The sequence below is a fragment of the Ornithorhynchus anatinus genome, chromosome 3 (genome assembly GCF_004115215.2).
Source record: "Ornithorhynchus anatinus isolate Pmale09 chromosome 3, mOrnAna1.pri.v4, whole genome shotgun sequence".
NCBI lineage: Eukaryota > Metazoa > Chordata > Mammalia > Monotremata > Ornithorhynchidae > Ornithorhynchus > Ornithorhynchus anatinus.
The window spans coordinates 120256737-120278951 of NC_041730.1; the positions used below are offsets into that span (position 1 = coordinate 120256737).

The following is a 22215-nucleotide window of genomic DNA, read 5'->3' on the forward strand; positions in this document are numbered from 1 at the left end:
AAGTGGATTGGGACTTTATCCGCCTGATTAACTTGTATCTACTTCAGTGCTCAGAACAGCACCTGACACATACTAAGCACTTAAATACCACAAAAAAAAATATAGCCAATCGGGGTATTTAAGAGTGTACCTACTAAGACCTAGGCACTTCTCTAAGCAATTGGGAATGTACAACAGTCATACGACACATACCCCTTTCCCTCAAAAAGCTTACAATTAATGAGGAGACAAAAATTATTTATGGATAGTGAAAACAGAAAGAAGAACCAAGATAGAGTAGGAAGCAATACCACACATGATGAAACAGCTGAACAAAAACAATCAATTGTACTTACTGAGCACTGTGTGCAGAGTACTGTACCAAGTGCTTGGGAGAGTACAATGTAACAGAGTTGGTACAAAGCATTCCCTGTCCACAAAGAGCTTAGTTTAGAGGGAGAGACAGACATTAATATAAATTAATAAACTATGGATATGTATATGTGCTGTGGGGGTGAGGGAAGGGTAAGTAAAGGGAGCAAATCCTGGTGCAAGGGTGACACAGAAGGGAGTGGAAGAAGGGAAAATGAGGACTTAGGGAGGAGAGATGTCTTCGATAAGGCTTTGAAGATGGAAGGAGTGACTGTTGGTTATGAACAGAGAGGGCATTCCGAGCCAGAGGCAGACAAGGGTGAGAGGTCAGTGGCGAGATAGACAAGATCAAAGTATAGTGGGTAGGTTGGCATTTGAGGAGCAAAGTGAGCAGGCTGAGTTGTAATAGGAGAGCAGCAAGGTGAGGTATGAGGGGTAAAGGTGACTGACTGCTTCAGAGCCGATGGTGTTTGATGCAGAGGTGGCTGGGCAACCACTGGAGGTTCTTGAGTGGGGAAACATGGGCTGAATATTTTTGTAGAAAAATGGTCCAGGCTGCAGAGTAAAGTATGGATTGGAGTGGGGAGAGACAGGAGTCAGGGAGGTCAGGAGGGAGGTTGACAAAGTAATCAAGACGGGATAGGGTAAGTGCTTGGATTAACATGGTAGCAGCTTGGATGCTGTAAAGGATGAACCGACGGGATTTAATGATGGATTGAATATGTGGGTTGAATGAGAGAGAGGAGTCAAGGATAATGCTAAGGTTATGGGGTTGTGAGACAGAAAGGATGGTGGTGCCATTTATAGTGATAGAAAAGTGAGGACAAGGGCAGGGTTTGGGTGAGAAGATAAATTCCGTTTAGGACATGCTTAGTTTGAGGTGTCAGCAGAACCACCAAGTAGAGATGTCCTGAAGCCTGGAGGAAATGCGAGTCCGCAGAGGAGAGAGATCCGGGTTGGAGATGTAGATTTGGGAGTCATAGTTCAAGGCTGAAGATGTAGATTTAGAATCACAGATCAGGGCTGGAGATGTAGATTTGGTAATCATCCACACAGAGATAGTTGAAGCTTTGGAAGTGAAAGAGTTCTCCAAAGGAGAAAGTGCAGTTGGAGAATAGAAGGGGACCCAGAGCTGAACCTGGAGGGAGTCTCACAGTTATGGGGTGGGAGGCAGAGAAGTCCGCAAAAGAGACTGAGAATGAGCCAGAGATAGGAGGAGAACCAGGAGAAGACAGTGTCAGTGAAGACAATGTTGGAATAAAACGGCTCAAGAAATAATTGAATGTACAGGTATGTAAAATGTATTAAAAGAATACATACATACATGAGCGCTGAGGAATAAAGTACACAAATGCAAATGGTGGATGTTGGGCTGATTCCAGTGAAGTACTATAAAGTAATGAAGGAAGCCTTCTTGGAGAAGATGGGCTTTTTCTTTCCTTTTAGCTGGGCTTTGATATTAGGAGAGTAGTCAGGTCTGGTGGGTTTGTGTGTGGATGGAATTCTAGGATGGGGGAAAAGCACAGGCAGTTGGGAGAGAAATTTGATCCTCAAATCAATCAATGCTATTTACTGACTGTTTACTGTGTACAGAGCACTGCACGGGTACTTAATAAGAGAGACAAATTAGTTGAAGACCAAAGGAAGTCATGAGAAGAGGACTAAAAATCCTACATGAAAAGGAGGAGATACGACAGTAAAATAAAAAAAATGAATTTTAGAAAAACAGGATTTGGGGCATTAGTAGAAAAGACCCAAAGCCTCTACTTAGACTGCGAGCCCAAAATGGGACAGTGACTGTATCTGGCCTTACATTTTTGTATCTACCCCAGTGCTTAGTACAGTTCTTGGCACACAGTAACCACTTAACAAACACCATATTAATAATAAAGGCCCAAGAGGGAAAATAGCAAGAGAGAGCTAACTGGCTATTCTTCTAAAAGCAGTGTGGACTAGTAGAAAAATCATGGGTCTGGGAGCCAGGGGATCTGGGTTCTAATCCTAGCTCCACCACTTGGTGTGCTATGTGACCTTGGGAAAGCCACTTAATTTCTCTGTGCCTCAGTTTTCTCATCTGTAAAATGGAAATTCAATACCATTCTTTCTCCTACTTAGAAACAGGAGACAGGGACTGTGTCCTATCTAATTATCTTGCATCTACCCCAATGCTTAGTACAGTGTTTAAATGCCACAACAATTAGAAGTCAGTTTGTTGGGACAGGAACAACTGCCAGAGAAAGGATAAGGAGGGTAATAAGATGACAAGTTGGCTATACACAAAACTCTATGGTGATCTGAAAGACAAAATAAGAAAGCTGCAATAAACAGAAATTAGGTTAAAAATTAAATTATAAACAAACAGAAAAAGAATGACTGGGTAGTGTTAAAATTAAAAGAGCTAAATTTAGCAAAGAAACATAAATAGGCAGCCATGACTGTATTTTAGACATAATCCTAGTCCAGGAGTGGCCCAAGGCAAAGAACTGCCAAATCATAACTGCCCAGGACCTTCATGGGACCTGGGATTTGTTTAGATGGCACAAAGTTTACTTTTCAAGTATACCATTTTCTCAAATATACACCCTTACACATTCTTCCCTAGCATTTTTGCAAGACATTATTAACGATAATACTACTACTAATAGCATTTGTTAAGCACTTACTATGTGCTAAGACCACACTAAGAGCTGGGGTAGATACAAGACAATCAGGTCAGGCACAGCTCCTGTCCCATATTGAGATTCCAGTCTAAAGAGGGAGAATAGGAAATGAATCCCCATTTTACAGACGATGAAACTGAGGTAGAGAGAAATTAGGTGAGTTGCCCAAGGTCACACAGTAGGCAAGTGGAAGTGCTCACATTAGAACCCAGGATCTCTGACTCCCAGTCTCGTGCTCTTTCCACTAGACTTTGCTGCATCTCTAAGATCTAGGTAGTATCCATCAACAGCTGCATAATCTCCCTTGAAGGTCTTTAAAAAAAAAAAAAGGATGAATACCATTTGCCTTAGCTTGCTTAGGTGTGGTTCTGTCGGAAGTTGGGGGGGGCGGGGGCAGATAAGATGGTCTCTTAAGGGCCCTTCCAGCTCCAAATTTCTATTTTTAAACGCCCGATTAAGTACAAGGATTTAAACATTTTGTTTTTTAAAGGCTGTTTTTTCTCTATTACCACAGTATCCACCATGTAAGTATCCATGTAAAAGTTGAAATGCAGAGGAAACTGCAGCTGAACATGCTGTGGAAACTTCCAAACACTAACCATCTAGCCAAAAGAATGTGCTGCTTAACAGTTCCAAGTATGTCATTAATTGCTTCCATCTGTTTCCCTCCACCCCCAACCCCCAGTCCTGTTTCTACAAGAAAGGGCATCTATTCAAGTCAATTCCAGCTTCACTTTACTTTTAAGGAAAGCAGAAGACATTGCAAAAGAGGCAGATTTTTTTAAATTATTAAAATATTTATATTCTTTGAGAGTGATTTTTTTTAACTGAGCCACAGTGCCCTATGCATTAATCTATCTTGCTGCCAACTTCTTGTCCATGTCTTCAGGTCTGGAACTCGGCAGACCACCCCTCTCCACACCTTCAAAGCCCCCTTAAAAATCATGTGAAATATGTGACATATCCGCCAGAGGCCTTCCCCAACTAACCCCTCATTTTCCCTTGCTCTCCCCTCCGCATCGCTTAAGCACGTGGATTTGTACCCTTTAATCACTTCATATTCACTGCACCCTCAGCTTCACAGCACCTAGGAACATATTCTTATACTCCTTCACAGTCTATCTCCCCCTCTAGACTGTAAGCTCATTATGAGCTGGGATATAGTTTTATCAAATCTACCGCACTGTACTCTCCCAAGCAGTTAGTACAGTAACTCTGCACACAATAAGTGCTTAATAAATACCATTGATTGATTTGGCTTATGTTTCCAAAAACACCTCAAGTTTTTAAAAATTAAAATGAGCGCCGTGTGTGGAGCACTGTACTAAGTACTTGGGAGAGTATGATACAACAATAAACAGTCACATTCTCTGCCCACAATGAGCGCTTACAATTTAGAGGGGAATAAATTAGGTAGGCTCTTTCTTTTACATTTTTTAACAAAACCCCCCAAGGGACACTGTGATAGGTCACTGGAGTATTTCAAGTTAGATCTCTATAATTAAGTAAAGCCTACACTTACAGGGTGCAAAGAGGTAAAACAAGTTCCTTGAATAAGATCTTTCCATTTGACAATGAGGTAGCAATTTAATGAAAACTGGAATGAAAACCACATTCAACTGAGGACAAACCAGAGATGAAAACCATTTGTGTTTCAGTCAAAGAGATGAACGTAATATGGTTTGACTGTTGATTAGATACTAAAGTTAACTTCAAAAATGATTAAGACTAAGCAATGACAAATGACCAAAAAAGTCACATAATACTATTAAAGGTTTTCCCATACAATAGAAGAATGTACTAATAGCAGATACTTGCTATAGCAATTTCTGAAATCCAAAGGTCCTCTATAACATGGAGATTGAGTTCTTGCAGTGTTGCACTACCATGTGTCCAGTGCCACATACATGCACACAACCATTTCTTCCGACACTATTTCATGCTGCATAGAGAGGGAGAAACTCATACATGAGGTTCCCTAGGTCTCCCAAAACACTGTATTTGAAACCTTAGTGAAACCCCACCATCTGACAAAATGATACATGACTACTCATCTGCCCTAGTGGAAAAAAAAAAAAGCCCACATCTCATGTTGCTATCCTACAAATGTGGTAAGCACAAGAATCTGATGCAATGGTCAATTTAAATCTCTCAATTAAAAAAGCCTCTGCAGGAGACACATTTGCTTTACCAAACTTCGTTGTAGCTTTCTACTCTATAAAATGGAAGGGTGCTAAAAGCAAAATTTATGAGGCCTGTAGCTCTTGTGGAGAATATGGTCAATGTAATTCTTTATCAATAAAGAAAATGCTTCTTTGCAGGGCAATTATTAGCAAAACCCATTAGGGAATGCTTTCCAGTATCTGCTTTGGGCTCAGTCCTGCCACTCTCATATTGAGTTTTTGATTTGTTTTTTCCTCCCTCAACCTTGTCTACTGGAATAAAAATGACCACAAATGGAAGAAAATGTCTAATGTAAATTACCTAATATAGATACAACCTTAAGAAAAACCATCTGCTTCTAGGATAAATTACTTTTCCATTCTAACCACGCTACTTCTACATGATGATGGCTTTCTGCATCACAAAGGAGCTGTTAATCACCTACTTAATAAAAGCTGGTGGCATGTCCCTTTTCAAAATCTGATCCTCCGTAGTCTGTACAGTCTCTTTTCCAACCTAGAAAAAGGAAAAAAGAAAAACAAAAAGAATAATGAGGAACAGTCTTCTCTTACAATTCTACTATCTACCCCTTTGCTCCCATTTTATTCTTAGAATGTCAGCCTCCTGGGGACCGAAGTATGTCTAATTAATTATCACTGTGCCTTCGTGGTAAGAGCCTGGGAGTCAGAAGACCTGGGTTCTCATCCCAGCTCTGCTAGTTGCCTGATGTGCGATCAGGGGCAGGTCACTTAACTTCTCCTGGACTCAGTTTCCTCATCTGTAAAGTAGGGATTCAATAACTGTTCTACTTAGTCTGTAAGCCCAATGAGGAACAAGGACTGTGTTCCAACTGATTATTTTGCACTCCAGCACTTAGTACAGTGCTTGATACACAGTAAAGGGTTTAGATACCATCCTTATTATTATTGTATATTTCTTCCTGGTGTTTATAGTACTTTGCACACTAAGAGGGTAAAAATAGTACTGAAATGAAAAAAATGTAATGATTAAGTTCTACAGTCTAAAAAAGTTAAAAATGTTTTACACATTCCATGTTCAAGATCTATTAATAGTTCTAGCCTGATAGGGATCTTACTCCAAAAAAATTTTGCAGTTGGCTGAAAATGTATTTTCAGCATGGCTATAAATATTTTCAGGACTCAACCAATGGAACTAGAACAATAAAAGTAATGTTTTAAAATTCCCAAATTTCTAGTTCACCACAAATTAGTTTTAATGAATTTATAAATTAGTTATTTCGTGTAGGAGTCCTTGATTAGATCAAGTAGGGCACAACTGAAGTTTTGGAGAACTGAAGTTCATTGGATATCAAGTTAAATTATCATTCATGAGACATCTGATTACAATAATCACCTCAAAGATAAGGGTGTAGATTTAAGTGTTAGTTACCACACACTCACTTCACAAAAAATACTGGCATAAACAAATAAAAAATTAGATGGTTGTTATATTTAAGAGTCTGCAAATTCACTTTATTTCATAAAATTAATACATTTATAGGATTTAGATGGATACGTTTTCTTGTACTATAACAAGTAGGGTACTGTATTAAGTAGACAGTTTCTTCAAAGCACTACTTCTGTACTATAAATTATAAAGTACCTTGCCATTAGGAAATTGATTATTATTATGCTACCTATTAAGCACTTATTATTTGCCAAAAATTATGTCAAGTACTGAGGTTAATAATGGATGATCACATCAAATTCATGTGCACAAAGTTCACTGTTCTATTACTGCAGAAATAAAGCAACTTTCTTCTCTCAGAGACTTGAAGATTTTTTTAAATCCTAAAAGAAAAAAAACCTCACATCTGCCATTTGACCTGACTAGCCCCAGTGAGAGAAAGTGAGAGAGGAAAAGGGAGAAAGCGGGGAGGTGGGAGGGAGGAAAGGGCAGACAGAGAGAGATGGAGGAGGGAGAACAGAATTGAGAAAAAGTGGAAAAAAAAATCCCTTAATGCACAGCAACCACAGCTAAAGAAAACACAAGATGAAACTCTTCTCAGGCAACACAAGTCAAGCATAAGGTTTTTCCCTCCTAAGTTAATAGCTCAAAGAAAGTGTTAGGGGGGAGGGATGAACAACAGGGTAATATTCATTGCTTTGGTATACAATAGATCTTCTGTAAGACAATAAAAGCCTTTCAACTCAGCAGCTGGCTCTCTAGGGTTTCTCGGATCAAAACATGACCGAATATTTCCAGATGTATTGTTCACTATATCTTCCAAATGAAACAAACCATTCAACTTCATCATGCAGTAAAATAAGCTCTTCCTCAAAGCATCCAATTCACTCTAAGTAAAAAGGGCCTATGAAGCGACATTTACATATTTGAGGACTAGTCTTTCTACAAATGTCACGCAAACTCCTCCTACTTTCAATAAAAGGGGCGTGAAAGTAAAACATGTATAATAATAATCAGACCAAAAGCAATTCCTTCCCATTATGGGCAGAGTATTTATGCTGGACAAATAGAACGATTATCAAATTTTACTTTATTATTTGACTGCCTCAAACTATCCTAGGGAGAGCAGCTGATCAAAAATAATTAGGGGTTCATTCATTTTTTCGAATCCCTCATTCACAGAGACACACAATCAAAACTGTAACTCAGTGCTATAGTCCACATTATTAAATTTTGGTAAGCTTACTGTGGGCAGAGAACCCTGATCCCAAACCCCTAGTTCAGTGCTCTGCACACAGTAAGTGTTCAATAAATGTCAATTTACTGATTAACTCTAACATAGGATGATCTGATCACTCTTTCTATGTTAATTTTCCATATCTATAATGGAGACTCTACAAGCACCACCATTAAATATTATTAAGAACAAAAACTCAGCATTTCCAGGACGGGTGAAACAATTGCTGGAGAAGTTGCTGCCCTTTAATCTGAGGGCTTTGTAATAAGAATCCCCTCTTGCCAGACCTTCCAGCCTCACTGATTCAGCGTTCCTATCCAAGGTATCCTAACCTTGAAGTAGGGAAAAGTGGATAACCAAAGTGGGAAAGTCCAGCAGGGGCTGGAACGGTCTATAGCGCTGGCAAAGGCACCCAGCCCAGTAATGATGATAATAATAAAGTGCTTCCTATATGCCAAGTGCTCTGCCACTCGTCTGCCGCGTGACCTTGGGCAAATCACTTTATTTCTCTGGGCCTCAGTTACCTCATCTGCAAAATGGGGATTGAGACTGTGAGCCTCATGTGGGACAGGGACTGTGTCCAACCCGATTTGCTTGTATCCACCCCAGTGCTTAGTACAGTGCTTGGTACATAATAAGTGCTTAACAAGTACCATAATTATTATTATTATTATTCTTGTTAAGTGGTGGGGTAGACAAAAGATAATCTGGTCCCACTTGGGCTCATACTCTAAGTAGGGGATCTGGTATCATACTGTTGTACTGCACATTCCCAACTGTTTAGTACAGCGCTCTGCACATAGTAAGCATGCAATAAATATGACGGACTGAACAGGTATTGAATCTCCATCTGGTATATGAAGGAACTGAGGCACGGAGAAGTTAAGTATGTGACAGAGCTGGGATTAGAACATAGGTTCTCTGACTCACAGGTCCATGCTCTATCCACTGGGCCAAGCTACTTTTCTACAGTTTTGTCCAGGAGCTAGAAGAGGCTACACCCCAGTGTTGCCCCAAGAGGTCTTTCCATCCAGGGCTGGTATTTCTATTTCTGCTGTCTACTTCTAGCCCCAGGGCAGAACTCCCTTCCAGCAATTACCACTATCCAAGCTGGAGCGGTCAGTCGGCAAAAGGGCAGAGACAGAAGCAGCGAGCTGCATGCTCCAGGTTCCATCCGCACCCACCCAAGGATTTCTTTTAGGAAGCTGCTGCTGCAATGGGTGGTATCTCGCTTGGGGGTAACAGGGTGAGGTAAGAGGAAACTGTTCATTGCATAAACGGTAGCATTCTGGCCTATCTGAATTCAATGTGGCCCTTCTGGAAAACTACACTTCAAAGGAAAGGGAAAAGGAAAGGCCTTGTGTAACGCCTAGAGCATTGCAAAATGGGATGTCAAAATGTGATGTCAATTTTTGGCATCTCCTGTGGTTTCTCCCGGAGATGATGGGCAAATTTTATTTGGTCCACACTGGCTGCTACGAAGGTAGGGCCTACAGTAAACTGACATTTGCTGAAACATGTCCAGATGGATGAAAAAAAAAGTCAGAATACATGGGCGTTTGCAAATAGGACTGCGGCTCAATTTGTTCTTTTATTGAGAAGCAGGGGGTAAGGCACCAACTCCCTTCAAAGGGAAAAAAAGAGAAAAATGTTATAATATTATAATGATAATGATAATTATGGTATTTGTTAAGCATTTACTATGTGCCAGGCACTGTTTTAAGTGCTGGAGTGGATATAAGCAAATTGGGTTGGACACTGTCCCTGTCCCACGCGGGGCTCACAGTCTCAATCCCCATTTTACAGATGAGGTATCAGAGGCACAGAGAAGAGAAGTGACCTGCCCAAGGTTACACTGATAAATGCCAAACAGAGGACAGGGGATAGGATTCCTAAATTTGAAACAAATATGGACAAAAACATGGCACCAGAGATAGAGTTTTTAAAACACTGAGAAAAACTGTTTCTAGAATCTAACAAAATAGGAAATGGACAAAATGACTACAGTTAACTTCCAGACTTGACAGAGTGATCATGGAAAGTGAATGGACTGAGTCACAGAACGGTTTGCATTACCCTGCCTGGGGTCAAAAGCACAGAGTCCTAGAATCCTACACGCTCTTGTGCCTGGGTTGAAACAAAACACCAAAGTTTTATGGAAAGCATCTATGGAAAGAATCTAAAAATTACAAATTGCCAAAATATACCAAAACTAAATATTTCTACAACCTTTATTTCTATTTTCTTATTATGTGGAAATAATTATTTTCTTCCTAACATAACCAATTTTCAGTGACAGAGTATATTAGAACTGAAATTTCTGGCTCTATGCTTAGTCTCCAAAGCCACACTACTCTGAAAGTTCTAAACGAATCAAAATGAACAAGAACTACACAAAGATGTTGTGAGCCAATCAATTTCCAGTTCATGCTTTCCTAATAGAATTATTCACCAGTACCAGTGGGCTAACAGTCAACTCTCTCCTCTGTGACCAATTTTTATGTTATCAGTATTTGCTTCCTGTTACCATCTCACTTCTCATGCGAAACTCCTAGATTAACACTCAAAGCTGTAGACTTTAGAAGTTATCAGAAAATTCTATTTCATTGAAAAATTACATAGAAAACTGTTCCTAAGGGAGCAAAAGACACAGGAGAACAGGGAGCACAATGTGTGTCCATTGTGACAGGCAGGAGCTATTTATTGAGACTAGCCTAAGTCACAGCTTCAGGCTTTTAACGGTCTAATCATCAGGAAATGCAATAGTTGCTATTTAGAAAACTTTGAAACCAGGACTGTTTGTGGTACGGGTCTCTTCCTAACAAAGGATATAATATAGCAACAACTAAAAAGTTAAGTCCTTATGACTGGCGTAATGAGAAAACATATTCTATAATCATCAAATACAAACAAAAAAATTTGAATCCTGGGAGGGGTTTTGTTCAAAAAAGGAAAAAGAAACAAAAGTTAGTAGATCCTGTACGGAAACAGCCAAGGAAAACAGGAAAACAAGGCCAGAATATGAAGATTATAAAAACATTCTACTAGTAAAGCCACCAGTTTCTTATTACTTTTAAAAGATGTGTACTACAGAGTGATATGGGCACCCTAAAAGAAGACTCCATGACCCAGAAGATCACAACAGGTAAGGACAAGAAAAAGCAAGTGGTACTGTCCAAATCACTAACACCACAATCAATTTCTTTATGCAGGTTCTCATCCTGAACTCTCAGATCAAAGTTCACCCATTATTTTTGACAGGAAACCTCATTCACATTTTTTATTAGACTTCTCATTTCACTCATGTTTCATTTCATGTCTTATAGTACTTGAATTCTTATACATTTCACAATATTATTTGCTCTTGAAACCTGAAATAATTAAAAAGTAACTCTGTTTTACAAGGAACAGAATTATGGGTTAAGGAGAAAACAATCCCTGAAGGAAGAAAAATTATTTATTGGCCACTGTTCTAGCCTCAACACTAAGGAGGATTATTTAGGAGATATTCATCAAAAAGTCTACACAAAAAAGTTTGTTCACAAGGCTTTAAATTTTAATGCAAATATATTTCATTTTTAAACATTTTCACCAGAAATGTAGGTTGGCTGGTACCTGCACCTCAGAGAACTGCTTTCAATAACTTCTAGGAAGACCTTAAAATAGAAATAAAAAGTCTCTAGGCACAGGTGCTTGTTGACATGTTAAAAAATAGAAATAAATCAATATTAAAATAGTAAGAGGCTCCAGACCATTTCTGTGAAAGTGCCCAGAAAAGATGTTTCCTTTGAAGGGATGTGGCTTTGTTCAGAAAGTTCATTTACATAGCTTTTGTCCAGCATAGGACTTTATTTTGAAATTTTTGGGGGGTGGGACTCTTTGACTTCTGCTGTTATTTATTATTACCCCTTTCAACACAATCACTACCTCTTATCTACTCTACTTGACTCAATAATAAAGAGTACTTTGATTTCTTTCCAACACACAAATGTCTGGCTGTGTTCAAGTCACTGCAGAGACTGAAAAATATGCTAATGATGATGTCTCCCTTCACAAGGCTATATGCAAAAGGAACTACAGTACAAAATACATAAACGTACATTACAAAATCACAGACTATTTGCCTTTATAATATAATTATTATTAAGGTACTTGCAAAGCACTTACTATGTGCTAGGCACTGTTCTTAGCGCTGGGTTGGATACAAGATAATCACATTGGACACAGTCCATGTCCCACATGGGGCTCCTGGTCCTAATTCCCATTTTACAGTTGTGGGTAATGAGACCCAGAGAAGTGAAGTAACTTGCCCAAAGTCACACAGCAGATCAGTGTGGCAGAGCTGGGATTAGAATCCATGATCTCCTAACTCCCAGGCCCACGCTCTATCCACTAAGCCACGCTGCTTCTCCAGCATTTAGGAATGAGAAAAAAATCTTCAGCCAAAAGTTATCCGGTGTTCACCTGTTACTGAGAAACTCTGGTGTACACTCTAATGGAGAGCCAAAGCTGGATATTTCATACTTTTTGGTAAATCACCTCATCTTCTGGGTTGGGTCATGTCCTCACTCCCCTAAGTGAGTTCATCTGTTTGCTTATTTGTTATTGATTTGTTTACCCATCTGTTTACCATTTATATTTAAATTCAGGCTCTTTAACTAAACATCCTTGTCTTCTCCATTAAACTTTAAATTCCCTGGGCAGAAGTCACATCGTATATTTCTTTTACGTGTCCTCTTGCTCCAACTGAGGAGCAACTAAGACTACCACACCTATTTTGGATGAGATGTTGGGAAACATTTTACCCTCGCTTGCCTCATTTTTCCAGCCACACGAATGCGGCTCATGGGATAATCTGGCTAACTGGCAGTATGTCCCAATTCTAACATCTTCTTGAGAGGAATAACTGTAAATCCCAAGACAGCCATAAAACCAATATATCCTGAGAAGCCTAACTGTAGGAGTTTGGTGTAAATTAATTTCTCTCACAGCATAAGCCTCTCGAGTCACTTGCCAAGACTAAATTGCTTATGCAAACTCCAAGACTGAACAACTATTCTGAACAATTATGACTCTATACAACAGAGTTCAGGGTAATACCACAATACTACAATGCATTAATAGAAATCACAGTATTATTCAAAACCCAGGTCACAGCTGGCCAAAAAATTACCATCTCAAAAACCTCTGTCTTTAGAGATTATCATAAATTAAAAATTGGGGATCTAGATATCCCCATTGGTGAGGATGAAGTGTCAGTTTCAGCATAACAGCAATAGTATTTATTAAGCACTAGCGTCATAAGGGCCATAGCAATCAATCAGTCAACTGTATTTATTATGTACTTATTACTGTGTGTAGAGTACTGTACTAAGCGTTTGGGAGATTAGAATCTACCAGAGTTACAGGAAGAACCAAAACAATATTACCAAGAATTAATATTGCCCTACTCTAGCTCTTTCCCCAATATTTTCATTAAAAAGGGGCAATCATATTTAATTTTTTTAGTGACAACCCAAAAAATATATATTTAAGTATTTGAGTGTTAACAATACTGATGAAATATTCAGAATAAAATGGGAAAAAAGCTCATAAAATTTCCTTAAATAAGATGCAGTCACAGGGATTGAAAACTGGCTGAATTTAATCAACCACCAGCTTGGATACATTTATTCAATTGTTGCCAATACGTTTTTCATGGATTGATAATAAGTTGGCCTAATGGCAGTGGTTTCTTTTCAAATCCCAGTACTCACCAGATATATGAGCCTGAGGCTCTTTTAAGATTACTTAACTCTAGAAAGGAATAGATTCAACTGAAATGGATGGCTCAGCACCTTTAGGCTTCTAATGGGTGGATAGCTTGTGGCCACTTTAAACTCTGCCACAAGCTGCAGTTTAATTCTTCATCAATTCACTCAATTGTATTTATTGAGTGCTTACTGTATGCAAAGCATTGTACTAAGTGCTTGGGAGAGTAGGATACAACAATAAACAGGCACATTCCCTGCCCACATCGAGCTCACAGTCAATCATCAATGGCATCTGAGTGCCTAATATGTACAGAACAATCAGTCAATAATATTTAATTGAGCACTTACTGTGTGCAGGGCACTGTACCAAACACCTCGGAGAGTACGACACAATATAACAAACACATTCCCTGCCCACAACAGGCTTACAGTCTAGAAGGGGAGACCGACATTAATATAAATAAATCGATTACAGATAGGTATATAAGTGCTATGGGGCTGGTGTGGGGAGAGGTGAATAAAGGGAGAAAATCAGGGCGACACAGAAGGAAGTGAAAGAGGAAATGAAGGCATAGTCAAGGAAAGCCTTTAGGAGGAGAGGTGCCTTCAAGAAGGCTTTGAAGGTGGGGAGAGTAATAATCTGTCAAATATGAAAAGGAAGGGTGTTCCAGACCAGAGGCAAGACGTGAGTGAGAGATTGGTAGTGAGACAGACATGACTGAGGAACGGTGAGTAGGTTGGCATTAGAGGAGCGACGTGTGCAGGCTGAGCTGTAGTAGAAGAGTAGTGAGGTGAGGTAGGAGGGGGCAAGGTGACTGAGTGCTTTGAAGCCCACGGTAAGGAGCTTCTGTTGATATAGAGGTGGACAGGTAACCACTGGAAGTTCTTGAAGAGTAGGGGGAACATGTACTGAATGTTTCTGTACAAAAATGATCTGGGTAGCAGTGTGAAATGCGGACTGGAGTAGGGAGAGACAGGAGGCAGGGAGGTCAGCAAGATGGCTGATACAGTAATCAAGGCAGGATAGGATATGTGCCTGGAGTGCTATACTAAGTGCTTAGGAGAATACAACCAACAGGGTTAGCAGACACATTCCCTGCCCGCAAAGAGCTTACACTCTAGAGGGTATTATTCAGTCTCTTCTCTTTCGATACTTGTGTGGCCCTATTTATTTTGTTAATGAATTGTACATCGCCTTGATTCTATTTAGTTGCCATTGTTTTTACGAGATGTTCTTCCCCTTGACTCTATTTATTGCCATTGTTCTTGTCTGTCCATCTCCCCCGATTAGACTGTAAGCCCATCAAACGGCAGGGACTGTCTCTATCTGTTGCCGACTTGTTCATCCCAAGCGCTTAGTACAGTGCTCTGCACGTAGTAAGCGCTCAATAAATACTATTGAATTTTCCTGCATAGAACCTTCCAACTCAGCTTTGTGATAAGGGTTTCCAGGTTTTGAAAAAGAAAAGACAACCAAATGTTTTAAGGGCATAAGTAGCTGTATTAGTCCTAGAAAAATCAAGCTCCATCTATAATTTAGGTTGCTCCTGTCTACATCCACTAGGCACTGAACTGACAAACTCTGGCTTTTTCCACTACCTGGGAGGTCAAATTTGACCCTGAGGAGCAAAGTCTTTACATTCCATTACTATTTTGGAAGGACGCTGCTTTGTAATTGGATGCTATTCATACTCACTTTTACAACACAATAATTATATTAGGTTCTACTGGTGAAATGGGCAGTAGATCCACAAAACCAGGTCCACGTCATTATATACTAAACAACTGCGATTACTGGTTATTACGGGAAAACACTTGCAGGATCAGAAATTAGTTGCTACTAATTGTGGCTACTAAGCCTCCAAGTGCCCATCAGAAAGAAACCATCATATCGAGTAGAGAGTTCATGGAGACCATTTTATTTATTCTTAGGTAATGTTTTTCCCATGTAGAACAATCTGAAATTTGATGTAGTTTACTCTCCCTGGAAAACAAGAATTCCTACTCCCACAAAAGCAAAGCCATACAAACCTTCCCTATAATCAACCTGAATTGTTTATACTTTTTAACATTTCCAGCATGCTTCTGAGTCAGAGCATATATAATTTACTCTCTCTTCATTTAAAATGAAGATGTAATTCTAAACCCACTGAAATGAAAGAAAAAAAAACACAGCAGAGTTTCTGCAGCTGTCTGTGGTGGTTTACATGAGATATTTGCTGAAGACCGGAAGAAGGGCTATACCAGAAGAAAAAAGATTGGGAAGCACTAAAGAAGCAATCAGTAGTCACCACCTGCCAGAAGCCAATGAGGAATGGACTAGACCAACTCCCTGAGAAGGTCAGCAAATTCCCACTACCCCCGGCCACTGGGCAGGGGTTCAAAACAAAGGCATCTTCAAACTATAAATATTCTAGGAAGGAGCAGGAGCTGTAGTAACCATATTATTTATTGGAATATTGATAATTGTAATATTTGCTAAGTGCTTACTATGTGCCATGCACTGTACTAAGTACTGGGGTGGATACAAGCAAATTGGGTTAGACACATGGGGCTCATAGTCTCAATCCTCATTTTATAGATGAGGTAACTCGGCACAGAAAAGTGAAGTGACTACCCAAGGTCACACAGCGGACAAGTGGTGGAGCCAGTATTAGAACACACGATGTTCTGACTCCCAGGCCCATGCTCTATCCACTAGGCCAGGCTGGAAACCACATTAGGTACAGTGCACTGAACTTAGTGCTTGGAAAAGTACCACAGAAGTAGGAAATTCATTCCCTGCCCACAGGAGCTTATGCTCTCATGGGAAACCTGACTGAAAAATATTTACGAGTTGAATAATCACAAGAAATAATGCACTATACACATAAGCACTACACATATACACAAGTGCTGAAGAAGGGCATAAATATGGAAGATTAATGCTCAAGCTAGTGAATTAATATACAAATATACTAACTACTTAATACCTAGACAGGTAAAGCGATGAGGACTTAACTGGTCATGAAGTGGGGAAAAAGGGATCTGATCAGAAACAGTAGGGTGGGGGAAGATGGTGTGGGTAAGCTTGTCATGGGCAAGAAATGTACCTGCTAATTCTACTGTACTGCACTCTCCCAAGCACTTAGTACAATGTTCTGCACACACTAAGCGCTCAATAAATACAACTGACTGATTGATGGATTGCAAAGGTGAATGCTAGAAAGGATATACAGTGGTAAGTGACCACAGGAAACCAGCACCAAAAAATTATCAAGCTATTGCTGAAGTGGCATTTTTTGATTGACGATGACAGATTTTATGTAAATCATGAAACCCTAATGACCTAACTCTTTGAAATTATTGCATCAATGTTTTTTCCAAATTTTGCCATCATCGTCATAATTATTTGTTGAGAACTGCAGTATAGCAAAACTGTTCTCAGCACTGGGCGAAATGCAATGAAAATTAGGCGACATGGCCCCTGCACTCAGAGAGAGCATAATCTCAAATCAATCAATCATATTTATTGAGCACTGTGTGCAGAACACTCTGATAAGTGCTTGGGAGAGTTCAACACAATAATATACCAGATACATTCCCTGACCACAATGAGCTTACACTCTAGAGGAGAGAGCACACACAAAGAAAGAACTCCTCTTTCTTGCTTTCATTTTTAATGTATCCCAGCTTCCTCTTCTTGGGTTCTGTTTTCCTGAATATTTCCCATTGTCCTATGTCTCCCTCCTTTTTGTTGCTCTCCTCTCCATCCCTGGTCCCTGTCAACTCTTGTTTAATTTTTTTGGCTTCTCCTATTTTTCCTTTGCTCATGAGTAGTACTGTTTTCTTTATTGCCCTGTTTTCTTTCTTTCATATTCAGTTCTTTTCCTAATAAAACTTTTTCCTCTTTTCTCTCTCTCTGTATGCCCTCATCCCTCTCACTGGTCCCAAGAACTGGGCCCCCTATCACTGATCCCAATGTTGAAGTAAAGTGCTTGGCTTCCGAGGAATAGAAAATGCCACAATACACAAGCACAGTAAACAATCTGTGCACAGATTCCCACTCCCAGCAGGACGTGAAGACTGGAAAGGAATAAGGGAGAATTTGGAAAAGAAGCTCAGGGGCCATCAAGAGTCTGGCTGAAAGCCTGGTATACTCCAAAACAGATGAATGGAGCTGTTCTTTGTCTCTCTTCTCCTCAAACTTCTGATGCAGAACTTCCTGGCCCCTCTCACTGGCAGGATCCATGAGGATTCTGCTTATGCTGCTGGAAACAAATCAATCAATTAACCAATTAATCATATTTACTGAGCACTTACTGTGTGCAGAGCACCATAGTAAGCACCGGGGAGAATACAATAAAACAGAGTTGGTAAACACATTCCCTGCCCACAAGGAGCTAACAGTCGAGAGGGGGGCGACAGATATTAATACAAATGAATAAATTAGGGATATGTACATAAGTGCTGTGGGACTGAGGGTGGAATGAATAAAGGGAGCAAATCAGGGTGACATAGAAGGGAGTGGGAAATGAGGGCTTAGCCAGGATAGGCCACTTGGAGGACAGGTGCCTAAAATAAGGCTTTGCAAGTGGAGAAAGTGGTTGTCTGTCGAATATGAAGAGGGAGGAAGTTCCAAGGCGGAGGCAGGGCATGGGCGAGAGGCCGGCGGGTAGATAGACAAGATCAAGATACAGTGAGTAGGTTGGCATTAAAGGAGCAAAGTGAGAGGGCTGAGTTGTAGTAGGAGAGCAGTGAGGTGATGCAGGAGTGGGCAAGGTGATTGAGAGCTTAAAACCAATGGTAAGGAGCTTCTATTTGATGCAGAGGTAGATGGGGAACTATTGGAGATTTCTGAGGAGTGGCAAAACATGGACTGAATGTTTTTGCTAAAAAATTATCCGGGCAGCAGAGTGAAGTATGCACTGGAGTGGGGAGAAATAGGAGGCATGGAGGTCAGCAAGGAGGCTGACAAAGTAATCAAGGCAGGATAGGATAAGTGCTTGGATTAACATGTAGCAGTTTGAATGGAGAGGAAAGGGTGGATATTAGCCTGGGTGTTGTGATGGTTGAACTGACAAGATTCAGTGGTAGACTAAATATGATGGTTGAATGACAGATGAATCACGGATAACGCCAAATTTATGGGCTTGCAAGACAGGAAGGTTGGTGATGCTGTATACAGTGATGGGAATAATGGGGGGAGGACAGGGTTTGGGTGGGAAGAAATAGAGTTCTGCAGTTCTGCTTTGGACATGTTAAGTATGGGGTGTCACTGGGACGTCCAAATAGAGATGTCTTGAAGGAAGGAGGAAATACAAGACTGCATTCATTCATTCATTCATTCATTCATTCATTCAATAGTATTTACTGAGCGCTTACTGTGTGCAGAGCACTGTACTAAGCGATTGGAATGTACAAATTGGTAACAGATAGAGACAGTCCCTGCCCTCTGATGGGCTTACAGTCTAATCGGGGGAGACAGACAGACAAGAACAATAGCAATAGACTGCAGAGAGGGAGAGAGATCAGGGCTGGATATGTAGTTTTGGGAAAGATCCACATAGAAGTGGTAGCTGAAGCCATGGGAGCAAATGTACTCTCCAAGGGACTGGGTGTAGATGGAGATTGGAAAGGGACCCAGAAATGAACCCTGATGGACTCCCATAGTTAGAGGATGGGAGGCTTAGAATGAGTGGCCAGAGAGATAGGAGGAGAACCAGGAGAGGACAGTTTCCAGGAGAAGGGGATGGTAAACAGTGCTGAAGGCAGCTGAGAGGTCAAGGAGGATCAGCAGTGAGCAGAGGCCACTGGATTTGGTAAGAAGAAGATCGTTTGTAATCTTTGAGAAGGCAGTTCCTGTAAAGCAAAGGGGATGGAAGTCAGTTTGGAGGGGGTCCAGGAAAGAATGAGAGGAGAGGAACCTGAGACACCAAGTGTAGACAACTCACTCAAGGAGTTTGGAGAGGAATGGTAGGAGGGAGATGGGGAGATAACTGGAGGAAGCCGACGAGTCAAGGTAACATTTTTTTAGGATGAGGAGACTTGGGAATGTTTGAAAGCAGTGGGTAAGAAGCCACTGGAGAGTGAAGATGGTAGTCAAGAATTAAGGGCAAGTGTTTTGATAAGGTATAAAGGGATGAGGTCGGTTGTGCAGGTAGAAGGGGTGAGCTTTGAGAGAAGGCAGGAGTTCTCCTCTTGAGATGAAGGAAAGATGGAACAGTTGTAGAAGGGGCACAAGGAGGGAGGGACTGGAGACGAGCAGGGAACATGTTAGGAAGATCACGCCTGACAGTTTCAATTTTGTCAGTAAAGGAGGTGGCCAGGTCATTAGGGGCGAGGGATGGGAGAGGTGGAGAGACAGGGGGTTTGAGGAGAGAACTGGTGAGGGTAATAGGTATGAATGTTAATGAGAATGGAGAAATTATTTTGCTGGGCAGCGTTAAAGCATGCAAGGGATAAACTTCAAGTGGAGGAGGTGGACCTGATATCTGGATTTCCACCAGCAGCACTCTGCAGCTCATGCATAAGAGCTAAGGAAGCAGACTAAAGAGGTGGTCCAGGGCTGTGGGTTAGTGGCATGAAGGGATAAGGGAGCAAGAGAGTTGGGTTCAGTAGAGAGGGCGGTGTTGAGGGCATCAGTTTAGTCATGAAGGGAAGGGAGTTTGGGTATCTTGCAACAGAGCAACTGGACTGCCATCTTTGAACTCATTCTGCATGCACAGGCCCACTTCCATGTTTGAGAGTGCACTGATGCATGAAAAATCTAATCAAAGATGGAGAAAAGGCAAAATTCTTGGAGTTTCCTGGGTATTTCCCACAGCTCATCAAAGGGCCTGGGCACATGAAAGGGAAGCATTAAACTGGACAACCTCTCAAATAGACCCATTCCAGTTCAAGGGATTAAGGAACATTTCAGCATTGTTAAAGCATGCACACCAAGACAGTAAGAGACACAGTTATGGTTTGAAAGTTCAAGACACTAGATTACTAGATTAAAGCCTTTGCTCATTAAGATTTCAAATGCACTCCAGGGTTACGGGTCCACTGAGAGAGGCCTTTGGAATCAAATGTACTGATTTCCATCAATTGAGAAGTAGTGTGGCCCAGTAGAAAGAGCAAAGGCCTGGGAATCAGAGGACCTGGTTCTAATCCCAGCTCCACCGTTCATCTACTGTGTGACCTCGGGCAGGTCACTTCACTTCTCTGTGCCCGAGTTATCTCATCTGAAAAACTGGAATTAAGACTGTGAGCCCCAAGTGCAACATGGACTGTATCCAACCTGATTAGCTTTTAAAATCCTGATTACCATTTAAAAATGGCATTTATTGAGCATTTAATGTGTGCAGAGCACTGTACAACAGCACTTGGAAGAGTATATTACAGTAGACAGACACGACCCATGCCCTCAAGGAGCTCGCCATCTAGTCAGAGAGACGACATTAAAATAAATTACAAATAGTGGGGAAGCCACAGATATATGTTGAGCTATATACATATATATATGTGGATATATATATATGGAGAGAGAAGGAGAGACAGCGCTGTGGCTTCCTCCCTATGTGTGTGCACATATATACTTAAGCACTTAAATACAATAGTAATAGTAATAATAATAATAATACCAAACAATAACAATAATAATACCAAAGTGCTTAGGGGGTACGGACTGAAGTGCATAGGTAACATAGAAAGGAAGGAAAATAGGAGGTGGAGGTGAGAGATTAGTCAGGAATGGGTGACTTTCTAGAGGAGATGTGATTTTAGTAGGGCTTTGAAGGTGGGGAGACTGTAAGGAAGGGATCAGTAATGAGAAAGACGAGACTGGGGCATAGTGAGTAGGTTAGTGTTAAAGGAGCAAAATGCCAGGGCTGGATTATAGTGGGAAAGGACCAAGGAGAGGTATTGGGGAGAAAGTTACCTAAAGCTGATAGGGAGGAGTTTCTGCTTGAAACTGAGAAGGATGGACAACAACTGTGGGGTTTTGAGGAGTGAGCAGCAGAGTGAAATATGGACTGGAAAAGGGAAACGCTACAGGCAGTGAGGTCTGCAAGGCGGCTGATGCAGCAGTCAAGATGAGATATGAAAAGTGCTCAGACCAATACAACAGCTTACAGGGAGAGAAAGGGGTGGACTCTAGAGATGTTGTAAAGACAGAACTGACATTATTATGTGACTGAATATGCAGGCTAAAGGAGATGAATCAAGGATAGTGCCATGCCTGTAGGATTGTGAAACAGGGTTGATGGTGGTCTTTCAACAGTAATGGAAAATTCACGGGGAGGAGAGGATTTGGGTGGGAAGACTATTTCTGTTTTGGAAATGTTGAGGTGTCTGCAGGACGTCCACATGGAGATGTTCAGTAGGTAAGAGGAAATACGAATTTGCAGAGGAGTGAGGTCGTGTCTGGAGAAGTAGATTTGGAAGTAATCTGTGTAAGGATGATATCTGAAACCATGGGAGCAGATAAACTATCCAAGGTATCAGGTAAAGATGGAGAATAGAAGGGGAGCCAGAACTAAGCCTTTAGAGACTCCATCTGTTAAAAGAGGGAGAGAGAGGAGGAGCCTGCGAGAGAGATGCAAAGGAGCAGTCATAGAGATAACAGGAGAACCCGAATGGGATTGTGTCAGTGAAATCG

The 22215-nt window shown here is 40.8% G+C and overlaps 1 protein-coding gene across 4 annotated transcripts in view; it reads right to left on the reverse strand.

Moving 5' to 3' along the window:
* Nucleotides 1–22215, reverse strand: part of VCL (vinculin) — a 93236-nt gene that overhangs the window by 58681 nt on the left and 12340 nt on the right. For all 4 annotated transcript variants that reach the window (XM_029059506.2, XM_029059503.2, XM_029059504.2 and 1 more), the window contains exon 2: nucleotides 5620–5690. In XM_029059506.2, the coding sequence (XP_028915339.1) occupies nucleotides 5620–5690 (71 nt within the window). The remainder of the gene's footprint in view (nucleotides 1–5619; nucleotides 5691–22215) is intronic.